The 21266-nt window shown below is 35.0% G+C and overlaps 1 protein-coding gene across 1 annotated transcript in view; it reads left to right on the forward strand.

Moving 5' to 3' along the window:
* The window catches only part of hecw1a (HECT, C2 and WW domain containing E3 ubiquitin protein ligase 1a), a gene marked incomplete at both ends in the record, with an annotated part of 140341 nt that overhangs the window by 99895 nt on the left and 19180 nt on the right, over positions 1-21266 (forward strand). The window contains 5 exons of the mRNA XM_079259525.1: positions 545-630; positions 1036-1142; positions 1229-1414; positions 4328-4462; positions 7788-7902. Coding sequence (XP_079115651.1) covers positions 545-630; positions 1036-1142; positions 1229-1414; positions 4328-4462; positions 7788-7902 — 629 coding nt within the window. The remainder of the gene's footprint in view (positions 1-544; positions 631-1035; positions 1143-1228; positions 1415-4327; positions 4463-7787; positions 7903-21266) is intronic.

Consider the following 21266-nt stretch of genomic DNA (forward strand, 5'->3'; position numbering starts at 1 on the left):
AGATGATCTCCATTTCATATCAGTGCTGTAGAACACCCTCTTCCACTATAGGTAGTGAAGCAGCTCCCCAGCTCCCCAGGGCTCTTGATGCTGAGGCATGAACTGATAAATATTTTAACAGCTTCCCCTGGACTGCCTACACCCACAGAGAAGATATATATATATACATATATGTGTGTGTACATGCATATATAAAATGCCACATGCATGGACCAGTGTACAGACACGTGAGCAAACTTCCACCAGTGGATAAAGAGCGCGCATCTGATGACCCATCAACCAGCTGAAAATTTAACAAAATATAGCTGGAAAATTTTTAAACTCACCCAGGGAAGCGAAGATGAGAATATAGAAGTATCAAGAGCTTCATAAGGTTTCATATGCCCATCTCTATAATTGATCATTCACATACATTTTTTAACTTATTGTGTTATTTACACATGGCTTATACAATATTAACAACTATTACACTGTCAGGTTTAGAAACAGCTATTTTTGCATTTGTACTTCTCATGGCAAAGTTGTGTTATATTTAATACTGCAGGTACCAGAACATCCAGAGAACCATGGCAACAGAGGAGGATGGTGGGAGTCGAAGTTCAGATGGAGACTCTGACTCTGCTCAAACAGGTAAAGCACCAACATCACTCAATCATATATTCACTCTGTCTTATTCACTCTTATTTATCTACTCCTTACATGTTTATCACAAGTCACACGTATCTAATTTAGTTATCTATTGGATTAACTTTATTTAAAATGTTGGTGCTGAAACACCTTTAAACATCACATTCAGGAGGCTGACCAATAATTTGTTTGGTAGCCAAAGTTGGGGGGAGGGGCATGTGACAGGAAGTAAACATGTTTGTATGTTTTGCTTTTTAACCACTTTTTGAGGAATATCTTGGTTAATTTTAAAGTTCTCTATTATTCTAGTGGGTTTTGGTAGGTTTTTTTTTTTCAACAGGAGCTCTTTTTGTTCTGACTGAGGAAAATCATAATGCTATTGTTTGCATACCTTTTATCTGTCTGCAGCCCCTGCCTCTCCTGTCAATCACCAGAAGATCAGCCATCTCCTCCAATCACCTGCTGTGAAGTTCATCACACATCCTGAATTTTTCACTGTTTTACACAGCAACTATGTAAGTGTTCCCACCAACACCAAACTGAGCAGTATTCAAACTTTGACGTTGTGGTATTCGGCTGAAAATTTTTTTTCTCCCTACAGGCAGCATACCGTATGTTCACTAGCAGCAGCTGCGTGAAGCACATGATCCTAAAGGTGCGCCGTGATGCCAGAAACTTTGAGCGCTACCAACATAACAGGGACCTGGTGGTCTTCCTCAACAAGTTTGCAGACACACAGCTGGAGCTTCCTAGAGGCTGGGAGATCAAAACTGACCCCCAGGGAAAGGTAGGCCACTTTATGTATTTAACCTGATACCCTGACAGTGAACACAGCAACAGGTCAACAAAGCAAAATGAGATGACAAAGACCTGAACGATTGAGTTTAATCTCTTATAGGCTATACATGTGTATATATATATATATATATATATCAACCAGACTTCTGTGAAATGGAACTGTCCACTTAGGAAGCAACACTGATTGACAATCAGTTCCACCTGCTGTTGTGCAAATGGAATAGACAACAGGTGGAAATTATAGGCAACTGGCAAGACACACTCAATAAAGGAGTGGTTCTGCAGGTGGAGACCACAGACCACTTCTCAGTTCCGATGCTTTCTGGATGATGTTTTGGTCTGAATGCTGGCGGTGCTTTCACTCTAGTGGTAGCATGAGACGGAGTCTACAACCCACACAAGTGGCTCAGGTAGTGCAGCTCATCCAGGATGGCACATCAATGCCAGCTGTGGCAAGAACTTCAACTTCAGTGTGGCTTCTCAAAAGCAGCTTGTACTAAAACCATCCTGAAAGATGCAGAAATAAATCATTCTCAATCCGGTAGCAGGTGGATTGCAACAGGTCTGAAGTCGGCTACCATTTTTAATGTGGTAACATGTTTTATCAAACATTGTGAAAGAAGTGCTGATAAATAACAAACATTTTCCAATTGTCTGCAACCTTTACTAACCATTCGAAACGTGGTAGCAGCCAGCATAGGATTACCGTCACTATATCCTCTACCTGCCATATTAGATGCAGGAGACTATCTGTATTTGGTACCAGTAACTTAATACCAAATACATTTTTCATTGATTTAAATTTAAATAACTATAGATATTTATATATGAATATAATAATTTATGAAGGCCATTTAGGCACAAATGAACCAGCTGCCAAGGGATGGGATCCACCCTGAATCAAAGGACAAACAAACAGTTATTACACTGAAAGATTCCCAGAGGCAAAAAGTCCCATCCAACTATTAGTTAATGACCTGCCTCCCCACATATGGAAGCTCCTGTCAGGCATCATAGCAGCTAAGATTAGTGGGCACATAATTTGGATGTTGGGAGGAAGCCAGAGTACCTAGACAGAACCTACGTATACAGAACATGCCAACTCCACACAGGAAGGCTACTGTACAAAACTGCCCCCCAGTCTCAAACCAGCCTCCTCGTTGTGAGGCCACAGTACTACGCTACTGTGCACCATAAATCACATAAAAATAGTAAACCAGTAAGACAAAAAAGAAGCAAAATCAATTATAAATTATATTAAAACTAGATCAACTAAAATGAACCAAGTTAATCAAATGAAATATTCACACTAACAATAAATACTAAGTAAAAGCTGCATTAAAAAGAAAGTTTTGAAGCCCCTCTTAAAAACATGAATTTGCTCTGCAGCCCTGAGGTCCTCTGGCAGAGTGTTCCACAAGCAGGGGCCATAAGATTGAAAGGATGCCTCCCCATGGTATGGGTCCAGACTTTAGTAAGGCTTAAAAAACTAGCGCAAGGATCTCAGGGTCTGCAAGAATTTATAAGGTAAAACAGGTCCTTAAAATAGGAAGGCCAAAAACCATTAAAACATTCATGAACTAATAAAGGAACCTTAAAATCAAACACAAATGGATTGAAACACAGAGTGAGTCAATGCGCTCTGGTCTTTGTCAGGAAACATGCAACAGAATAGTTTCATAGTGAAAATGTTCTTTTTGGAAGACCAGAAATCAGGGCATTACAATAATCTATGTGTCGAGTGAAAAAAGCATGCATTATTATTTTGGGTTTTGCAGCACAGGAGGAAGCCTTGAGTACCAGGGCCATCGAGGCCCAGATCTCGCACATCGAACAGGGCCTCAGGTGCAACCTGTGGGAAAAGGCCCCTGAAACAATCCAGCACCTCACAGCAGGGTACAAGATACTGGCAGGCAAAGAATACATAGAGCACCATAACCAAGTAGCTGGCATAGTACAGGAACATCTGTGTAGAATATGGACTGGAGACCCCTAAGTCCCAGTGGGAAACTGCCCCCAAGGTGGTGGAGAATGAGAGGGCTAAGATCCTCTGGGACTTCCAGATCCAGATGAACAAAATATTTGTGCAAGGGGTGACGTCTGCTTTTTTGTGCAATAATCCTGGTTATTTAATATTTAACGAGAAACTTTGTCAGCAGCAGGGAAACTGCGTCCTTGTGTTTGCCACAGGTTGTAAAAATGTTTGTATTTTCTCACCGCCTCAATCAGCTGTTTCATCAAAACAATCCGTTTTACCTGTGGGTGTGATTAACCAATCACCATGCTACATGATAGAAGTTGTATGATAACTACTGGTCTGCATAAAGTTTAAGGTCAATAACACCAAGGTGGACGGAGCTTCATTTGTATTCAGGGGAAACTGAAAGGACCCCTTAACATGATTTTAGCCAATAGTGTTGTTAAACTGAGAGAAACTAAGGTTAATACTATGAAACACTTTTCACATTTATGAGAGTCGCATATATGTCAAAGCAACCTTACTGAATGCTGTTTGATATTAATTCAAAGAGGGGGAAATTTCTGTTCAGGAATGGAGTCAGAACACCGACTTTCTAGATGTTTAGAGTTTCCAGTGGTTAGGAAACTAGACAAAATTTTGTTCTGACTTCCATGTTGACTGACGTGAGTACATGGTGATAAATATGTATTTTCATTAGCCTGCAGAATTGGTCTGTGGAGTGTTTGATTTTCTTTTTTCCTTCTTTGTCAAGGCTCACTTTCAGAAATCATGAGGAAAATGTGAAGTGTAGGAAGTGATTTCCGTTTTTAAAGTTGTGCCTAGCCTATCATAAAAGCATGTGAAAAATGTTCTTTGTCATTTAGTTTAAATATTCAGCACTGGATGCTGTATTATCTTAGTCTACTTCATTCTGTCTCGTAGTCTTTCTTTGTGGATCACAACAGTCGAGCCACAACCTTCATTGATCCTCGGATCCCCCTGCAGAATGGCCGCCTGCCAAGCCACCTCGCCCACAGACAGCACCTGCAGAGACTTCGCAGCTACAGTGCTGGGGAGGTACTCAAACACACCTGTACAACCAGCATCTTTATACATGCAGACTTTGGCTGAGGGATTGTAGGAAGCAGCATGGTTATGGAAGCTCCTGCAATGTGCATGTTGGCTGCAGACGCTCACAGCTTCAACCTGAAATAACACTTTTATATCAGCATTAGTTCAGATTAAGCACTTAAAGTGTATGACAGAGAATTTTTCTAGAATTTATGTAACAGCACTACATCCCTTTTCCACTGCCACATGGAGGAATTGTAATAAGGACTGTCCAAACTTTAAAAAATAACAAAAAGACAGAAAATTGCGCTTTTCAAACATAAAAAAAAGGTATTAAGCACCTAAACTTCACCTGTTAAAATGTTAAACACACTCAACCCATTTTTCAGGACAACCTTGCTAGTACCAAATTAGATCCCATAAGGACGGCTTAAATGCTTTCTGTGATAATACATGATGTTAGTAACATTCCTCAGAGAAAAGAATAGAATCACCCCGTCCACCACATCCATGATGTGAATCTCCTGCTCCACCATATCCCATAGCTGCTCTATTAGACTGAGATCTGGTGGAGGCCGGTGGACTCGTCATGGTATAGATGATGTGAGCTTTGTGACATACTATAACCGACACCCTAATAGATCCATGACAGTACACTTATCATGCAGGCAGGCGTATGGACAATGCAAAAGTATTCTTCATTAACACCATACTTAAACATCTGGACTAGCCTAACACATCAGCCAAACTCTTGTTTGCAGATTTTTCCTCTGCATTCAACATATTGCAGCCTTATGTTCACGCAAGCAAACTTCCCTCCTCCTTCCATCAAGACCATCAGCTCACCCACATACTGGACTTTCCACCCAACAGGTCACAAAGAGTTTGAGTCAACATATTCTCTCACATCCATCATACCTTGTCAGGCTCACCTCAAGGCTGTGTGCTTTCACCGCTGCTCTTCAGCCTCTGCACTGCAGATCCACACAGCCTCAGTCCCACTTGGCCCGTATGCTGACAGCATAGTCCTCCTTTCCCAGCTCTCACAGTGCAGCTCTGCAGGAGTTTGTGCAATGGTGTGACAGCTCATGACTCGGGCTCAATGTAAGCAAAGCCAAAGAGATGGTGACATTCACCAGCAAGCATAGAGAACTGGCAGCAGCATCCATTAGGTCAATCCATGTGAAGCCTGTGGAGCTGGTGGAAAAGGATAAATATCTGGGCATCACCTTCAACAACATGCTGAAACTTACCTCCTTTGGAGTCAGCAAAACATAAGTTTAGTCTTTTATAAAAAAGATGAACATTTTTTTTCCAAAACTTGCTGGTTACAGTCCAGCAGCCTTAAAAACAGATACCGCATGAAGGGCAAAGCCAGAGTCTGCTTAAAGATCATGGGACAGTCAACGAGAACTCTCACCTCCATCTGCAAACAAAAAGTTCAGGTTGGCCAGTAGGATCTAGAGAGACATAGAGATAGATGTGTGTATGTACTGTACATACTTAATTCTGTATGTTTGTATATATGTATCCATGTGTGTATATATACATATGTATACTGTTACAGTTTAAGAAGCCAGAACCCAAAACCCAACCAACAAGCGAGGTTAAACAGACTTATTGAAATAATGATGGTGTTGAAGGTGGTCTCGTTTAGTCTGATGAGTGAGGCCAAAAAATGAATGTTTATCAGGAGATGGGGGGGGGGGGATAGGCAGTCTGAGTAGTCCTCCAGAGCAGGGAAAACACAAGGTCTAAAAGCAGTCCAGGGTCCACACCAAGAGACACCAGAGAGTTGAAGAAATCCAAGGATTAGGCAGGGTTCAGCAACCGGTGGTCAACTCATACCAACAATGATGCAGCAAAGATGGTGGTAAGGGGCAGGTAGGGTCAGGACCAGGTTTTCTCTTTCTCAGGCACGAGAAGCCCACTTGAAGGCAGTGGAAAGACAGACAATGTTGCACTGAGCAGATCTAGGGCAGTTGTTTAGGTAGAGGGCAGAAATGAAGCAGGGGAAGAGTGCAGCTCGATAAGGCAGAGCAGAAACCAGGGCTGTGTCTCAGTTCAGGGTCTGCACACTTCGAAGTGTGGATTTGTTGGCTGCATATGTCATAGTGGTGCCGAGTGCTGTCTCAATTCAAAGGTTCCTCCCAGTCCTCCCAGTCTGCTCTTTGTTTGGCTCCAGATCAGCTTAAAACAAAGGGTACAAGCGATGCATCCTAAGCGCCCTCTCCTATCCCAGAATTCATTGCGCTCCTGATAGAAAAGAATGAGCAGCAGAGCGCCGGTGTCGGTACCACACTGGCCAGACCGTTTATTTATTTATTTTTATGTATAAACACACATATTTGTCCCAGCAGACAAGCTGGGAGGACATTGTGTCCAATAACCACAATGGATTTCATTCCAGCCGTCCTCAGATGTCTTCGTCTCCTTTCATTAAAGAAAAGGCTGATTTTATTGGAGACTGGAATAAGGAACAATAATGAAAAATGTGCTAAATTAGAATCCAGTGATATAAGACACTGTCATTTAACTGAGTTAAAGTAAAAACAAACAAACAAACAAATGTGTCCTGGACAAATTAGAGCATTTTTCTGATGAAAAATACCTGTCAACAGGAGCAGAAGTCTGACTGGGAGGAACAGAAAACACCTGACTGGACTGGAAACATCACAGGATTGTTCTACTAAATATTAGTTTATGAGTGATATAATGTACTTTTATTCATTATGACTTTAGTCAGTTTTATCTTATTTCCCAGGCAGCAGTTTTTCTCCTTCTTTAATGGGAGGGTATGAATACATATGAGGATGACTGGATATGTGACTAACAAGAATTATTTTCCACTGAAGTTAATGTCAGCTTGACAGGATGAGCTGTCAGCCAGAGGAGAGCTCGTCTAAACCGCCTCATGTTGCTCATTTACACACAAAGGAAAAGGAAAATAAATCAAAGTTAAATTACTGGCAACATTTTCTGTTGTTTCAAAAAATACTTTCGTGTTTTTTGTGGAAGAATGGGATCAGTAATTAGATAAACTTGACATATGAAGTTGCTAGGCAATGGAGGACTGGAGCACTATGGGTAATTTGTGCACACTAGATAGGCCGTCTCATTGTCAGTAAAATGAGACGGCCTAGTTGTGTGCAGACGATGTAGAACACTTTATAGTCTATGTAGTCTGCACACTTGGAAGTGTGCAGACTACATAGACTATACTACATAATACATCTAGGAACCGCAATGCATTGTGGGCCCTGTGCTGCTCCATGGGTTTGGACCCCTAATAAAAGAGTATGAATAATTGTGTTTTTATTTTTTTCTTCAGGCATCTGATGTTTCAAGGAGTAGAGGGGCTTCCGTGATGGCCCGGCCTGGAAACAGCTTGATAGCAGCCATTCGTAGTCAGCATCTCACTGACACACAGCAGCTGACTACGTCATGTAAGTGTTTTCACGACGTATCTTTATTTTAAAAGGGACATATTAAGAAAAAATACTTTTCTAAGTGCTTAGAATTGGCTCCTGTGGGGTTTTAAGTCATGAACAGACCGAAAAACAACAACAGGACATGATTAGGGTGTATTGGTTTTGAAATTAAGTGTCTACAAAGCTTGTTTGAAAGTCTCTTAGGTTATGACGTCCAAAACGGTTGAGTTCCTCCCTGGTCTTGAACGCCACCTGTGTGTGTCTGTGTTTGATTTGCTTGCGCCACCTGACTTCAGCCATTAGAAAGTTGTAGAAGCTGTGGTAAGCTGGATGGAATCTCTACATAAACTCCCAGAATCAGAGAAATAAGGAGCTGCTTGGACCAACTACATTTTTTTAACACTGCAAAAAACTTCAACTACTAGTCTGCAGCCTATTGGTCTGCAGCACACACAACCATACCGGACTGTTATAGAGGCTTTGGTTGTTTAACACAGGGTTCTCCACAATATTAAAACTTAAAGAGGGATGAGTTCCAACTCTCTGTGGACAAGCTTCACAGCAGCAAAATGTAAGTATTAAAAATATAATTCAGAAAATGTATATGTTATTTTTGTAGTAGGGCTACAATATTTATACCAGTAGCTAATGCTAGCGGTCTTTTAGTAAGTATAGGCGGTGGTTAGGCTACGTGGTTCTCGACTTATGTCCTTATGACAATGCTCATTAGATAAATGTAAATAAATAAAAGATATTTAGATTTATTTGAGGTTCTGAAACAGTGAAACAGGAGTTCATGTCTTGATGATGTAATTGTAGCTTGATAGATACATGCAATACATTATTTTATCTTCTAACAATGTTTTCATTGTGTTGAAATGCAGGTTTAAAACTCATGTGGATGAAGTAAAACTGAAAAATGTCTAAAAGTGTGTTTGATCCTGAATGAAAAAAAAAAATCAGTGTGAAGATCTCACAGAGCGAGGAATATGAGAAACTGATATTTGTTTCTGTACAGGGACATCTACAAGCTGGGCAAAGTGATGGTGATGATGTCCAGCATCTTCTCTTTGCACCAAAGTTGTTTCCGTTTACTGGGATGTTCTGCAGATAAACACAGTCTTCACTATATTTTACTGGAATATGTCCTTAATTTATACAGTTATTAACCAAATCAATTCTGCTTTTTATTTCTATTTAATGATGTAGTTTCCATGCAGACTCTACCTGCAGCCCTGATCTTCTGCCAAGCACCAGCATCATCTGCTGACCTTCTTCACACCAGCAAAACCAGTAAACATGGAGCCAAACTTCAGGAGGTTTCTGAAGATTCACTGAACCATTTTCAAACATATGAACATACAGAACATCATATAATTTAGATTTAAGCAGTTTCGTGAGTAAATGCAAGAAAGAAACAATTATTTTAGATGAATGTTTTGTCTTGTTGATCGATGTATTTTTGTTCTGTCAGCTGATGGATTTGCTTTCTGATGTCCTCTGTGATCCAACAGCATATGTAGAAGCTGCTTTCCACCCAGAAGACCTGAGTTTCTTGTTTTCATTTTTAGATATACTTTTTGCTACTTTGTTTACATCACACAATGTTGTGTATAATTTGCAAATAAAACATGTTTGAATATACAGTTGCACATCTTCTAAATTTTAAAAATAAAAGTTAAATGACTAAAATGTCAGTGATTATTTTCTTAAGTATTTGTTCTGGAGTGATAATGTCATGTTTCATTTCTCATTTAGTCATGACTAAAGAAGTATATAATATTTATTTAGGCTTTAGAATTTGTATGCATGACTGTGAATAATGTTATCTACTGTTGAAAGACAGAAGAAGATGTGTGTGTGTGTGTGGGGGGGGGGGGGGGGGGGGGGGGGGTATGTGCTTTAAGTGAGTAGGAAAAGAGACAGCAGCCCAACTTATACAGCAATGAATACGTCATGTGAAACTTTCGGTGTGCTTCTGTTACACCTGTAATGACCACAGATTAGCAGTAATGTCGCAGCCTTCTTGGTGCTGTTACCATGGAAATGCAAGGCCATGTTGTCAGTTCAGCAGAGATCCTTCCTCAAAAAGGTGGAGTAACAAGATGGGCGGAGCTATAATCTACTCACCTCTAATCATTTCCCCCTGCAGAGTAGAGATGTAGGGAAGTGTAGAGCTGTCTTCCTAATAGGAAAAAAGTTTTAACGTGACAGTTTATTGCAAAAACTTGAAACGTATCACGTTATAACATGATAGTTTATTGTAAAAACGTGAAACATACCACATTATAACATGATAGTTTTACTGTAAAAATGTGAAACGTATTATGTTATAACGTGATAGTTTTTATTGTAAAAACGTGAAACGCATCTCATTATAACATGACAGTTTATTGGAAAAACGTGAAATGTACCAACTGACGTGATAGTTTTACTGTAAAAACGTGGAATGTATCACACTATAACATAATACTTTTATTGTAAAAAGGTGAAACGTATCATGTTATAATGTGATAGTTTTACTGTGAAAATGTGAAACGTATCACGTTATAACGTGAAAGTTTATTGCAAAAACTTGAAATGTATCACGTTATAATGTAATAGTTTTATTGTAAAAATGTGAAACGTACCACGTTATAACGTGAAAGTTTTATTGTAAAAACATGAAACGTATCACGTTATAACGTGACAGTTTATTGCAAAAACTTGAAACATATCATATTATAACGTAATAGTTTTATTGTAAAAATGTGAAACGTATCTCATTATAACACGATAGTTTTACTGTAAAAACGCCAAACATATCACGTTATGACGAGATAGTTTTATTGTAAAAATGTGAAACGTACTACGTTATAACGTGATAGTTTTACTGTACAAACGTGAAATGTGCCATGTTATAACATGATAGTTTTACTGTGAAAACGTGAAATGTACCACGTTATGACGTGATAGTTTTACTGTAAAAATGTGAAACGTATCATGTTGTGACGTGATAGTTTTATTGTAAAAATGTAAAACGTAACACATTATATTGTGACAGTTTCTTGTAAAAATGTGAAACATACCTCGTTTTAACGTGGTAGTTTTACTCTAAAAATGTGAAACGTACGACATTGTAACGTGACAGTTTCATGTAAAAACATTAAATGTACCTCGTTATAACATCATAGTTTTATTGTAAAAATGTAAAATGTTCCACGTTATAATGTGATAGTTTTATTGTAAAAACGTAAAACGTATCACGTTATAACGTGATTGTTTTATTGTACAAACGTGGAATGTCATCTCATTATAACGTGATAGTTTTATTGTAAAAATTTGAAACGTATCATGTTGTGACGTGATAGTTTTATTGTAAAAATGTAAAACGTAACACATTATATTGTGACAGTTTCTTGTAAAAATGTGAAACATACCTCGTTTTAACGTGGTAGTTTTACTCTAAAAATGTGAAACGTACGACATTGTAACGTGACAGTTTCATGTAAAAACATTAAATGTACCTCGTTATAACATCATAGTTTTATTGTAAAAATGTAAAATGTTCCACGTTATAATGTGATAGTTTTATTGTAAAAACGTAAAACGTATCACGTTATAACGTGATTGTTTTATTGTACAAACGTGGAATGTCATCTCATTATAACGTGATAGTTTTATTGTAAAAATTTGAAACGTATCTCATTATAACATACTTTTATTGTGAAAACGTCAACATATCACGTTACAACGTGACCGTTTATTGCAAAAACATGAAATGTACCACATTATGATGTGATAGTTTTACTGTAAAAACGTGAAACATACTACATAATAGCGTGATAGTTTTATTGTAAAAACGTGAAACGTACCACATTATATTGTGACAGTTTATTGAAAAAACATGAAACGTACCACGTTATAACGTCAGTTTTGTTGTAAAAATGTGAAACGTATCACCTTATAATGTGACAGTTTATTCATTGTAAAAACATGAAACATACGACATTCTAACGTGACAGTGTATTGCAAAAACGCGAAATGTACCACATTATGATGTGATAGTTTTATTGTAAAATTGTGAAACGTTATCTCATTATAACGTGATAGTCTTATTGTACAAACGTGGAACATATCACGTTATAACATGATAGTTTTACTGTAAAAATGTGAAACATATCACGTCATAAAGTGACAGCTTTAGAGTAAAACCGTGAAATGTACCACGTTATGACGTGACAGTGTTATTGTAAAAATGTGAAACGTACCACGTTATAACGTGATAGTTTTACTCTAAAAATGTGAAACGTATCATGTTGTAACGTGATAATTTCATTGTAAAAACGTGAAACATACCCCATTATAACGTGATAGTTTGAGTAAAAACGTGAAATGTACCACGTTATGACGTGATAGTTTTACTGTAAAAACGTGAAACATACCACATAATAGCGTGATATTTATGGTAAAAATGTGAAACGTACCACATTATATTGTGACAGTTTATTGAAAAAACATGAAACGTACCACGTAATAACGTCATAGTTTTGTTGTAAAAATGTGAAACGTATCACGTTATAACGTGATAGATTTACTGTAAAAATGTGAATCGTATCACGTTAAAACATGATAGTTTTATTGTAAAAACGTGAAACTTATCACGTTATAACGTGACAGTTTATTGCAAAAACTTAAAACGTATCATGTTGTAACGTAATAGTTTTATTGTAAAAATGTTAAACGTATCTCATTATAACATGATAGTTTTATTGTAAAAACGTCAAACATATCACGTTATAACATAATCGTTTTATTGTAAAAACGTGAAACATATTACATTATAACATGACAGTTTTACATTACAAATGTGAAGCGTACCTCATTATGACATGATAGTTTCACTGTAAAAACGTGAAACGTACCACATTATATTGTGACAGTTTATTGTAAAAACATGAAACGTATCACGTTATGTGACAGTTTATTGCAAAAACTTGAAATGTATCACCTTATAACGTGATAATTTTACTGTAAAAATGTGAAACGTATCATGTTATAACGTGATAATTTCATTGTAAAAACGTGAAACATACCACATTATAATGTGATAGATTTAGAGTAAAAACGTGAAATGTACCACGTTATGACGCGATAGTTTTACTGTAAAAACGTGAAATATACCACATAATAGCGTGATACTTTTATTGTAAAAACATGAAACGTACCACATTATATTGTGACAGTTTATTGAATAAACATGAAACGTACCATGTTATAACGTTATAGATTTACTGTAAATACGTGAAACGTATCACGTTATAACATATTAGTTTTACATTACAAATGTGAAACGTACCTCATTATGACGTGATAGTTTTACTGTAAATACGTGAAACATACGACATTGTAACGTGACAGATTATTGCAAAATCTTGTAAGGTATCACGTTATAATGTGATAGTTTTATTGTAAAAATGTGAAATGTATCATGTTATAACGTGACAGTTTTAGAGTAAAACCGTGAAATGTACCACGTTATGACGTGACAGTTTTATTGTAAAAATGTGAAATGTACCACGCTATAACGTGATAGCTTTACTCTAAAAATGTGAAACGTATCACGTTATAACGTGACAGTTTATTGCAAAAACTTGAAAAGTATCACATTATAACGTGATAGTTTATTGTAAAAACGTGAAACGTGCCATGTTATAACATGATAGTTTTACTGTGAAAACGTGAAATGTACCACGTTATGACGTGATAGTTTTACTGTAAAAATGTGAAACGTATCATGTTGTGACGTGATAGTTTTATTGTAAAAATGTAAAACGTAACACATTATATTGTGACAGTTTCTTGTAAAAATGTGAAACATACCTCGTTATAACGTGGTAGTTTTACTCTAAAAATGTGAAACGTACGACATTGTAACGTGACAGTTTCATGTAAAAACATTAAATGTACCTCGTTATAACATCATAGTTTTATTGTAAAAATGTAAAATGTTCCACGTTATAATGTGATAGTTTTATTGTAAAAACGTAAAACGTATCACGTTATAACGTGATTGTTTTATTGTACAAACGTGGAATGTCATCTCATTATAACGTGATAGTTTTATTGTAAAAATTTGAAACGTATCTCATTATAACACTTTTGTGAAAACGTCAACATATCACGTTATAACGTGACCGTTTATTGCAAAAACATGAAATGTACCACATTATGATGTGATAGTTTTACTGTAAAAACGTGAAACATACTACATAATAGCGTGATAGTTTTATTGTAAAAACGTGAAACGTACCACATTATATTGTGACAGTTTATTGAAAAAACATGAAACGTACCACGTTATAACGTCAGTTTTGTTGTAAAAATGTGAAACGTATCACGTTATAATGTGACAGTTTATTGCAAAAACTTGAAATGTATCACGTTATAATGTGATAGATTTACTGTAAAAATGTGAAATGTGTCATGTTATCACGTGATAATTTCATTGTAAAAACATGAAACATACGACATTCTAACGTGACAGTGTATTGCAAAAACGTGAAATGTACCACATTATGATGTGATAGTTTTATTGTAAAATTGTGAAACGTTATCTCATTATAACGTGATAGTTTTATTGTACAAACGTGGAACATATCACGTTATAACATGATAGTTTTACTGTAAAAATGTGAAACATATCACGTTATAAAGTGACAGCTTTAGAGTAAAACCGTGAAATGTACCACGTTATGACGTGACAGTGTTATTGTAAAAACGTGAAACATACCACGTTATAACGTGATAGTTCATAGTAAAAACATGAAACATACCACATTATAACGTGATAGTTTTATTGTAAAAACGTGAAACGTACCACGTTATAATGTGATAGTTTTACTCTCAAAATGTGAAACGTATCATGTTATAATGTGATAGTTTTATTGTAAATATGTGAAACATATCTCATTATAACATGATCCTTTTTTTGTGAAAACGTCAAACATACCACATTATAACGTGATAATTTTATTGTAAAAACGTGAAACGTACCACATTATAACGTGACAGTTTATTGCAAAAACTTGAAATGTACCAAATGACGTGATAGTTTTACTGTAAAAACGTGGAATGTATCACACTATAACATAATACTTTTATTGTAAAAAGGTGAAACGTATCATGTTATAATGTGATAGTTTTACTGTGAAAATGTGAAACGTATCATGTTATAACGTGAAAGTTTATTGCAAAAACTTGAAACGTATCACGTTATAATGTAATAGTTTTATTGTAAAAATGTGAAACGTACCACGTTATAACGTGAAAGTTTTATTGTAAAAACATGAAACGTATAATGTTATAATGTAATAGTTTTATTGTAAAAATGTGAAACGTACCACGTTATAACGTGAAAGTTTTATTGTAAAAACATGAAACGTATCACGTTATAACGTGACAGTTTATTGCAAAAACTTGAAACATATATTATAACGTAATAGTTTTATTGTAAAAATGTGAAACGTATCTAATTATAACACGATAGTTTTACTGTAAAAACGCAAAACATATCACGTTATGACGAGATAGTTTTATTGTAAAAATGTGAAACGTACTACGTTATAACGTGATAGTTTTACTGTACAAACGTGAAATGTGCCATGTTATAACATGATAGTTTTACTGTGAAAACGTGAAATGTACCACATTATGACGTGATAGTTTTACTGTAAAAATGTGAAACGTATCATGTTGTGACGTGATAGTTTCATTGTAAAAATTTGAAACGTATCTCATTATAACATACTTTTATTGTGAAAACGTCAACATATCACGTTACAACGTGACCGTTTATTGCAAAAACATGAAATGTACCACATTATGATGTGATAGTTTTACTGTAAAAACGTGAAACATACTACATAATAGCGTGATAGTTTTATTGTAAAAACGTGAAACGTACCACATTATATTGTGACAGTTTATTGAAAAAACATGAAACGTACCACGTTATAATGTCGGTTTTGTTGTAAAAATGTGAAACGTATCACCTTATAATGTGACAGTTTATTCATTGTAAAAACATGAAACATACGACATTCTAACGTGACAGTGTATTGCAAAAACGCGAAATGTACCACATTATGATGTGATAGTTTTATTGTAAAATTGTGAAACGTTATCTCATTATAACGTGATAGTTTTATTGTACAAACGTGGAACATATCACGTTATAACATGATAGTTTTACTGTAAAAATGTGAAACATATCACGTTATAAAGTGACAGCTTTAGAGTAAAACCGTGAAATGTACCACGTTATGACGTGACAGTGTTATTGTAAAAATGTGAAACGTACCACGTTATAACGTGATAGTTTTACTCTAAAAATGTGAAACGTATCATGTTGTAACGTGATAATTTCATTGTAAAAACGTGAAACATACCCCATTATAACGTGATAGTTTGAGTAAAAACGTGAAATGTACCACGTTATGACGTGATAGTTTTACTGTAAAAACGTGAAACATACCACATAATAGCGTGATATTTATGGTAAAAATGTGAAACGTACCACATTATATTGTGACAGTTTATTGAAAAAACATGAAACGTACCACGTAATAACGTCATAGTTTTGTTGTAAAAATGTGAAACGTATCACGTTATAACGTGATAGATTTACTGTAAAAATGTGAATCGTATCACGTTAAAACATGATAGTTTTATTGTAAAAACGTGAAACTTATCACGTTATAACGTGACAGTTTATTGCAAAAACTTAAAACGTTATCATGTTGTAACATAATAGTTTTATTGTAAAAATGTTAAACGTATCACGTTATAACAATCGTTTTATTGTAAAAACGTGAAACATATTACATTATAACATGACAGTTTTACATTACAAATGTAAAGCGTACCTCATTATGACATGATAGTTTCACTGTAAAAACGTGAAACGTACCACATTATATTGTGACAGTTTATTGTAAAAACATGAAACGTACCATGTTATAACGTCAAAGTTTTATTGTAAAAATGTGAAACGTATCACGTTATGTGACAGTTTATTGCAAAAACTTGAAATGTATCACCATATAACGTGATAATTTTACTGTAAAAATGTGAAACGTATCATGTTATAACGTGATAATTTCATTGTAAAAACGTGAAACATACCACATTATAATGTGATAGATTTAGAGTAAAAACGTGAAATGTACCACGTTATGACGCGATAGTTTTACTGTAAAAACGTGAAATATACCACATAATAGCGTGATACTTTTATTGTAAAAACATGAAACGTACCACATTATATTGTGACAGTTTATTGAATAAACATGAAACGTACCATGTTATAACGTTATAGATTTACTGTAAATACGTGAAACGTATCACGTTATAACATATTAGTTTTACATTACAAATGTGAAACGTACCTCATTATGACGTGATAGTTTTACTGTAAATACGTGAAACATACGACATTGTAACGTGACAGATTATTGCAAAATCTTGTAAGGTATCACGTTATAATGTGATAGTTTTATTGTAAAAATGTGAAATGTATCATGTTATAACGTGACAGTTTTAGAGTAAAACCGTGAAATGTACCACGTTATGACGTGACAGTTTTATTGTAAAAATGTGAAATGTACCACGCTATAACGTGATAGCTTTACTCTAAAAATGTGAAACGTATCACGTTATAACGTGACAGTTTATTGCAAAAACTTGAAAAGTATCACATTATAACGTGATAGGATATTGTAAAAACGTGAAACATACCACGTTATAACATGATAGTTCATAGTAAAAACATGAAACATACCACATTATAACGTGATAGTTTTATTGTAAAAACGTGAAACGTACCACGTTATAATGTGATAGTTTTACTCTCAAAATGTGAAACGTATCATGTTATAATGTGATAGTTTTATTGTAAATATGTGAAACATATCTCATTATAACATGATCCTTTTTTTGTGAAAACGTCAAACATACCACATTATAACGTGATAATTTTATTGTAAAAACGTGAAACGTACCACATTATAACGTGACAGTTTATTGCAAAAACTTGAAATGCACCAAATGACGTGATAGTTTTCCTGTAAAAACGTGGAACGTGTCACGTTGTAACATAGTTTTATTGTAAAAAGGTGAAACGTACCACGTTATAACGTGATAGTTTTACTCTAAAAATGTGAAACGTATAATGCTATAAGGTGATAGTTTTATTGTAAAATTGTGAAACGTTATCTCATTATAACGTGATAGTTTTATTGTACAAACGTGGAACATATCACGTTATAACATGATAGTTTTACTGTAAAAATGTGAAACATATCACGTTATAAAGTGACAGCTTTAGAGTAAAACCGTGAAATGTACCACGTTATGACGTGACAGTGTTATTGTAAAAATGTGAAACGTACCACGTTATAACGTGATAGTTTTACTCTAAAAATGTGAAACGTATCATGTTGTAACGTGATAATTTCATTGTAAAAACGTGAAACATACCCCATTATAACGTGATAGTTTGAGTAAAAACGTGAAATGTACCACGTTATGACGTGATAGTTTTACTGTAAAAACGTGAAACATACCACATAATAGCGTGATATTTATGGTAAAAATGTGAAACGTACCACATTATATTGTGACAGTTTATTGAAAAAACATGAAACGTACCACGTAATAACGTCATAGTTTTGTTGTAAAAATGTGAAACGTATCACGTTATAACGTGATAGATTTACAATAAAAATGTGAATCGTATCACGTTAAAACATGATAGTTTTATTGTAAAAACGTGAAACTTATCACGTTATAACGTGACAGTTTATTGCAAAAACTTAAAACGTATCATGTTGTAACGTAATAGTTTTATTGTAAAAATGTTAAACGTATCTCATTATAACATAATCGTTTTATTGTAAAAACGTGAAACATATTACATTATAACATGACAGTTTTACATTACAAATGTAAAGCGTACCTCATTATGACATGATAGTTTCACTGTAAAAACGTGAAACGTACCACATTATATTGTGACAGTTTATTGTAAAAACATGAAACGTACCATGTTATAACGTCAAAGTTTTATTGTAAAAATGTGAAACGTATCACGTTATGTGACAGTTTATTGCAAAAACTTGAAATGTATCACCTTATAACGTGATAATTTTACTGTAAAAATGTGAAACGTATCATGTTATAACGTGATAATTTCATTGTAAAAACGTGAAACATACCACATTATAATGTGATAGATTTAGAGTAAAAACGTGAAATGTACCACGTTGTGACACGATAGTTTTATTGTAAAAACATGAAACGTACCACATTATATTGTGACAGTTTATTGAATAAACATGAAACGTACCATGTTATAACGTTATAGATTTACTGTAAATACGTGAAACGTATCACGTTATAACATATTAGTTTTACATTACAAATGTGAAACGTACCTCATTATGACGTGATAGTTTTACTGTAAATACGTGAAACATACGACATTGTAACGTGACAGATTATTGCAAAATCTTGTAAGGTATCACGTTATAATGTGATAGTTTTATTGTAAAAATGTGAAATGTATCATGTTATAACGTGACAGTTTTAGAGTAAAACCGTGAAATGTACCACGTTATGACGTGACAGTTTTATTGTAAAAATGTGAAATGTACCACGCTATAACGTGATAGCTTTACTCTAAAAATGTGAAACGTATCACGTTATAACGTGACAGTTTATTGCAAAAACTTGAAAAGTATCACATTATAACGTTATAGGATATTGTAAAAACGTGAAACATACCACGTTATAACGTGATAGTTCATAGTAAAAACATGAAACATACCACATTATAACGTGATAGTTTTATTGTAAAAACGTGAAACGTACCACGTTATAATGTGATAGTTTTACTGTCAAAATGTGAAACGTATCATGTTATAATGTGATAGTTTTATTGTAAATATGTGAAACATATCTCATTATAACATGATCCTTTTTTTGTGAAAACGTCAAACATACCACATTATAACGTGATAATTTTATTGTAAAAACGTGAAACGTACCACATTATAACGTGACAGTTTATTGCAAAAACTTGAAATGTACCAAATGACGTGATAGTTTTACTGTAAAAACGTGGAACGTGTCACGTTGTAACATAGTTTTATTGTAAAAACGTAAAAAGTATCACATTATAACGTGACAGTTTATTGTAAAAACATGGAACGTACCTCGTTATAACGTCATAGTTTCATTGTAAAAATGAGAAACGTATCACATTATAACATGATAGTTTAATGTAAAACGTATCTGAAAACATGAACTTGGTCACTTTCAACTTTAGATGAGGAAATTGTGTGCGAGGTGGATAGGAGATCACAAATGGCTCATTTAGAGGACTTGATAGAGTTTTTCTTCATACTTTGGTTGAGACATTGTGAAATTTTGCTACTTTGGAACACTTTGGATGACATTGTAATACGTGTGCGTACTTTAAGGACAGTTTTAAAATGCATGGGTCTGTACAGAAAGAAGAATGGTTTTGATCCCCATGGCATGGGATCATTTTTTATTAAAACTTGAGCGGCACGAGAATTGCTATGAATACAAACTACATAATCTTAGCTGCATTCAAGTGCCACCCATCCATCCATCCATCCATCCATCCATCTTCTGCCACTTATTCGGGGTCGGGTCGCGGGGGCAGCAGCCTAAGCCCAGACTTCCCTCTCCCCAGCCACATTTGCCAACTCTGCAGGGGGGATCCCGAGGCGTTCCCAGGCCAGCCGAGAGATATAATCCCTCCGTTGTGATTATACGTTTTACAATAAACTTATCACGTTATAACGCAATATTTTTCACGTTTTTACAATAAACTTATTACGTTATAACGTGTTATGTTTTACGTTTTTACAATAAACTTATCACGTTATAACGTGATATTTTTCACGTTTTTACAATAAAACTTATCACGTTAAAACGTGATGAGGCCCAGACTTTTTTTTATGAAGATGACAGCTCTACGCTTCCGTGGAGATGGGATTTTTGGCTCTCTGATCCGGATCGAAGATGAGTCATTCCTTCGTAAAAGCCGTTCGAGAGTCTGCCTGGTTTTTTTTTGTTGTTGTTGTTGTTGCTTGCTTTTTTCTTGTAAACATATAGGCGAACTCATGTTTATCAAGTAAATAATCAATATATGGTGAAATTTGGATTAAATCTGGTACACCTCACCATTATACTGTATGATCTGTTAATAAGATTTATTCTATGATTTTGGTTATTTCAATAAGCTTGTTTTTCCATGGTTACCATAGCTTCATGTCACTATACTTTGACAAGACACACATTATGGCACA

This window comes from Telmatherina bonti, assembly GCF_933228915.1.
Source record: "Telmatherina bonti genome assembly, chromosome: 20".
NCBI classification, from domain to species: Eukaryota; Metazoa; Chordata; class Actinopteri; order Atheriniformes; family Telmatherinidae; genus Telmatherina; species Telmatherina bonti.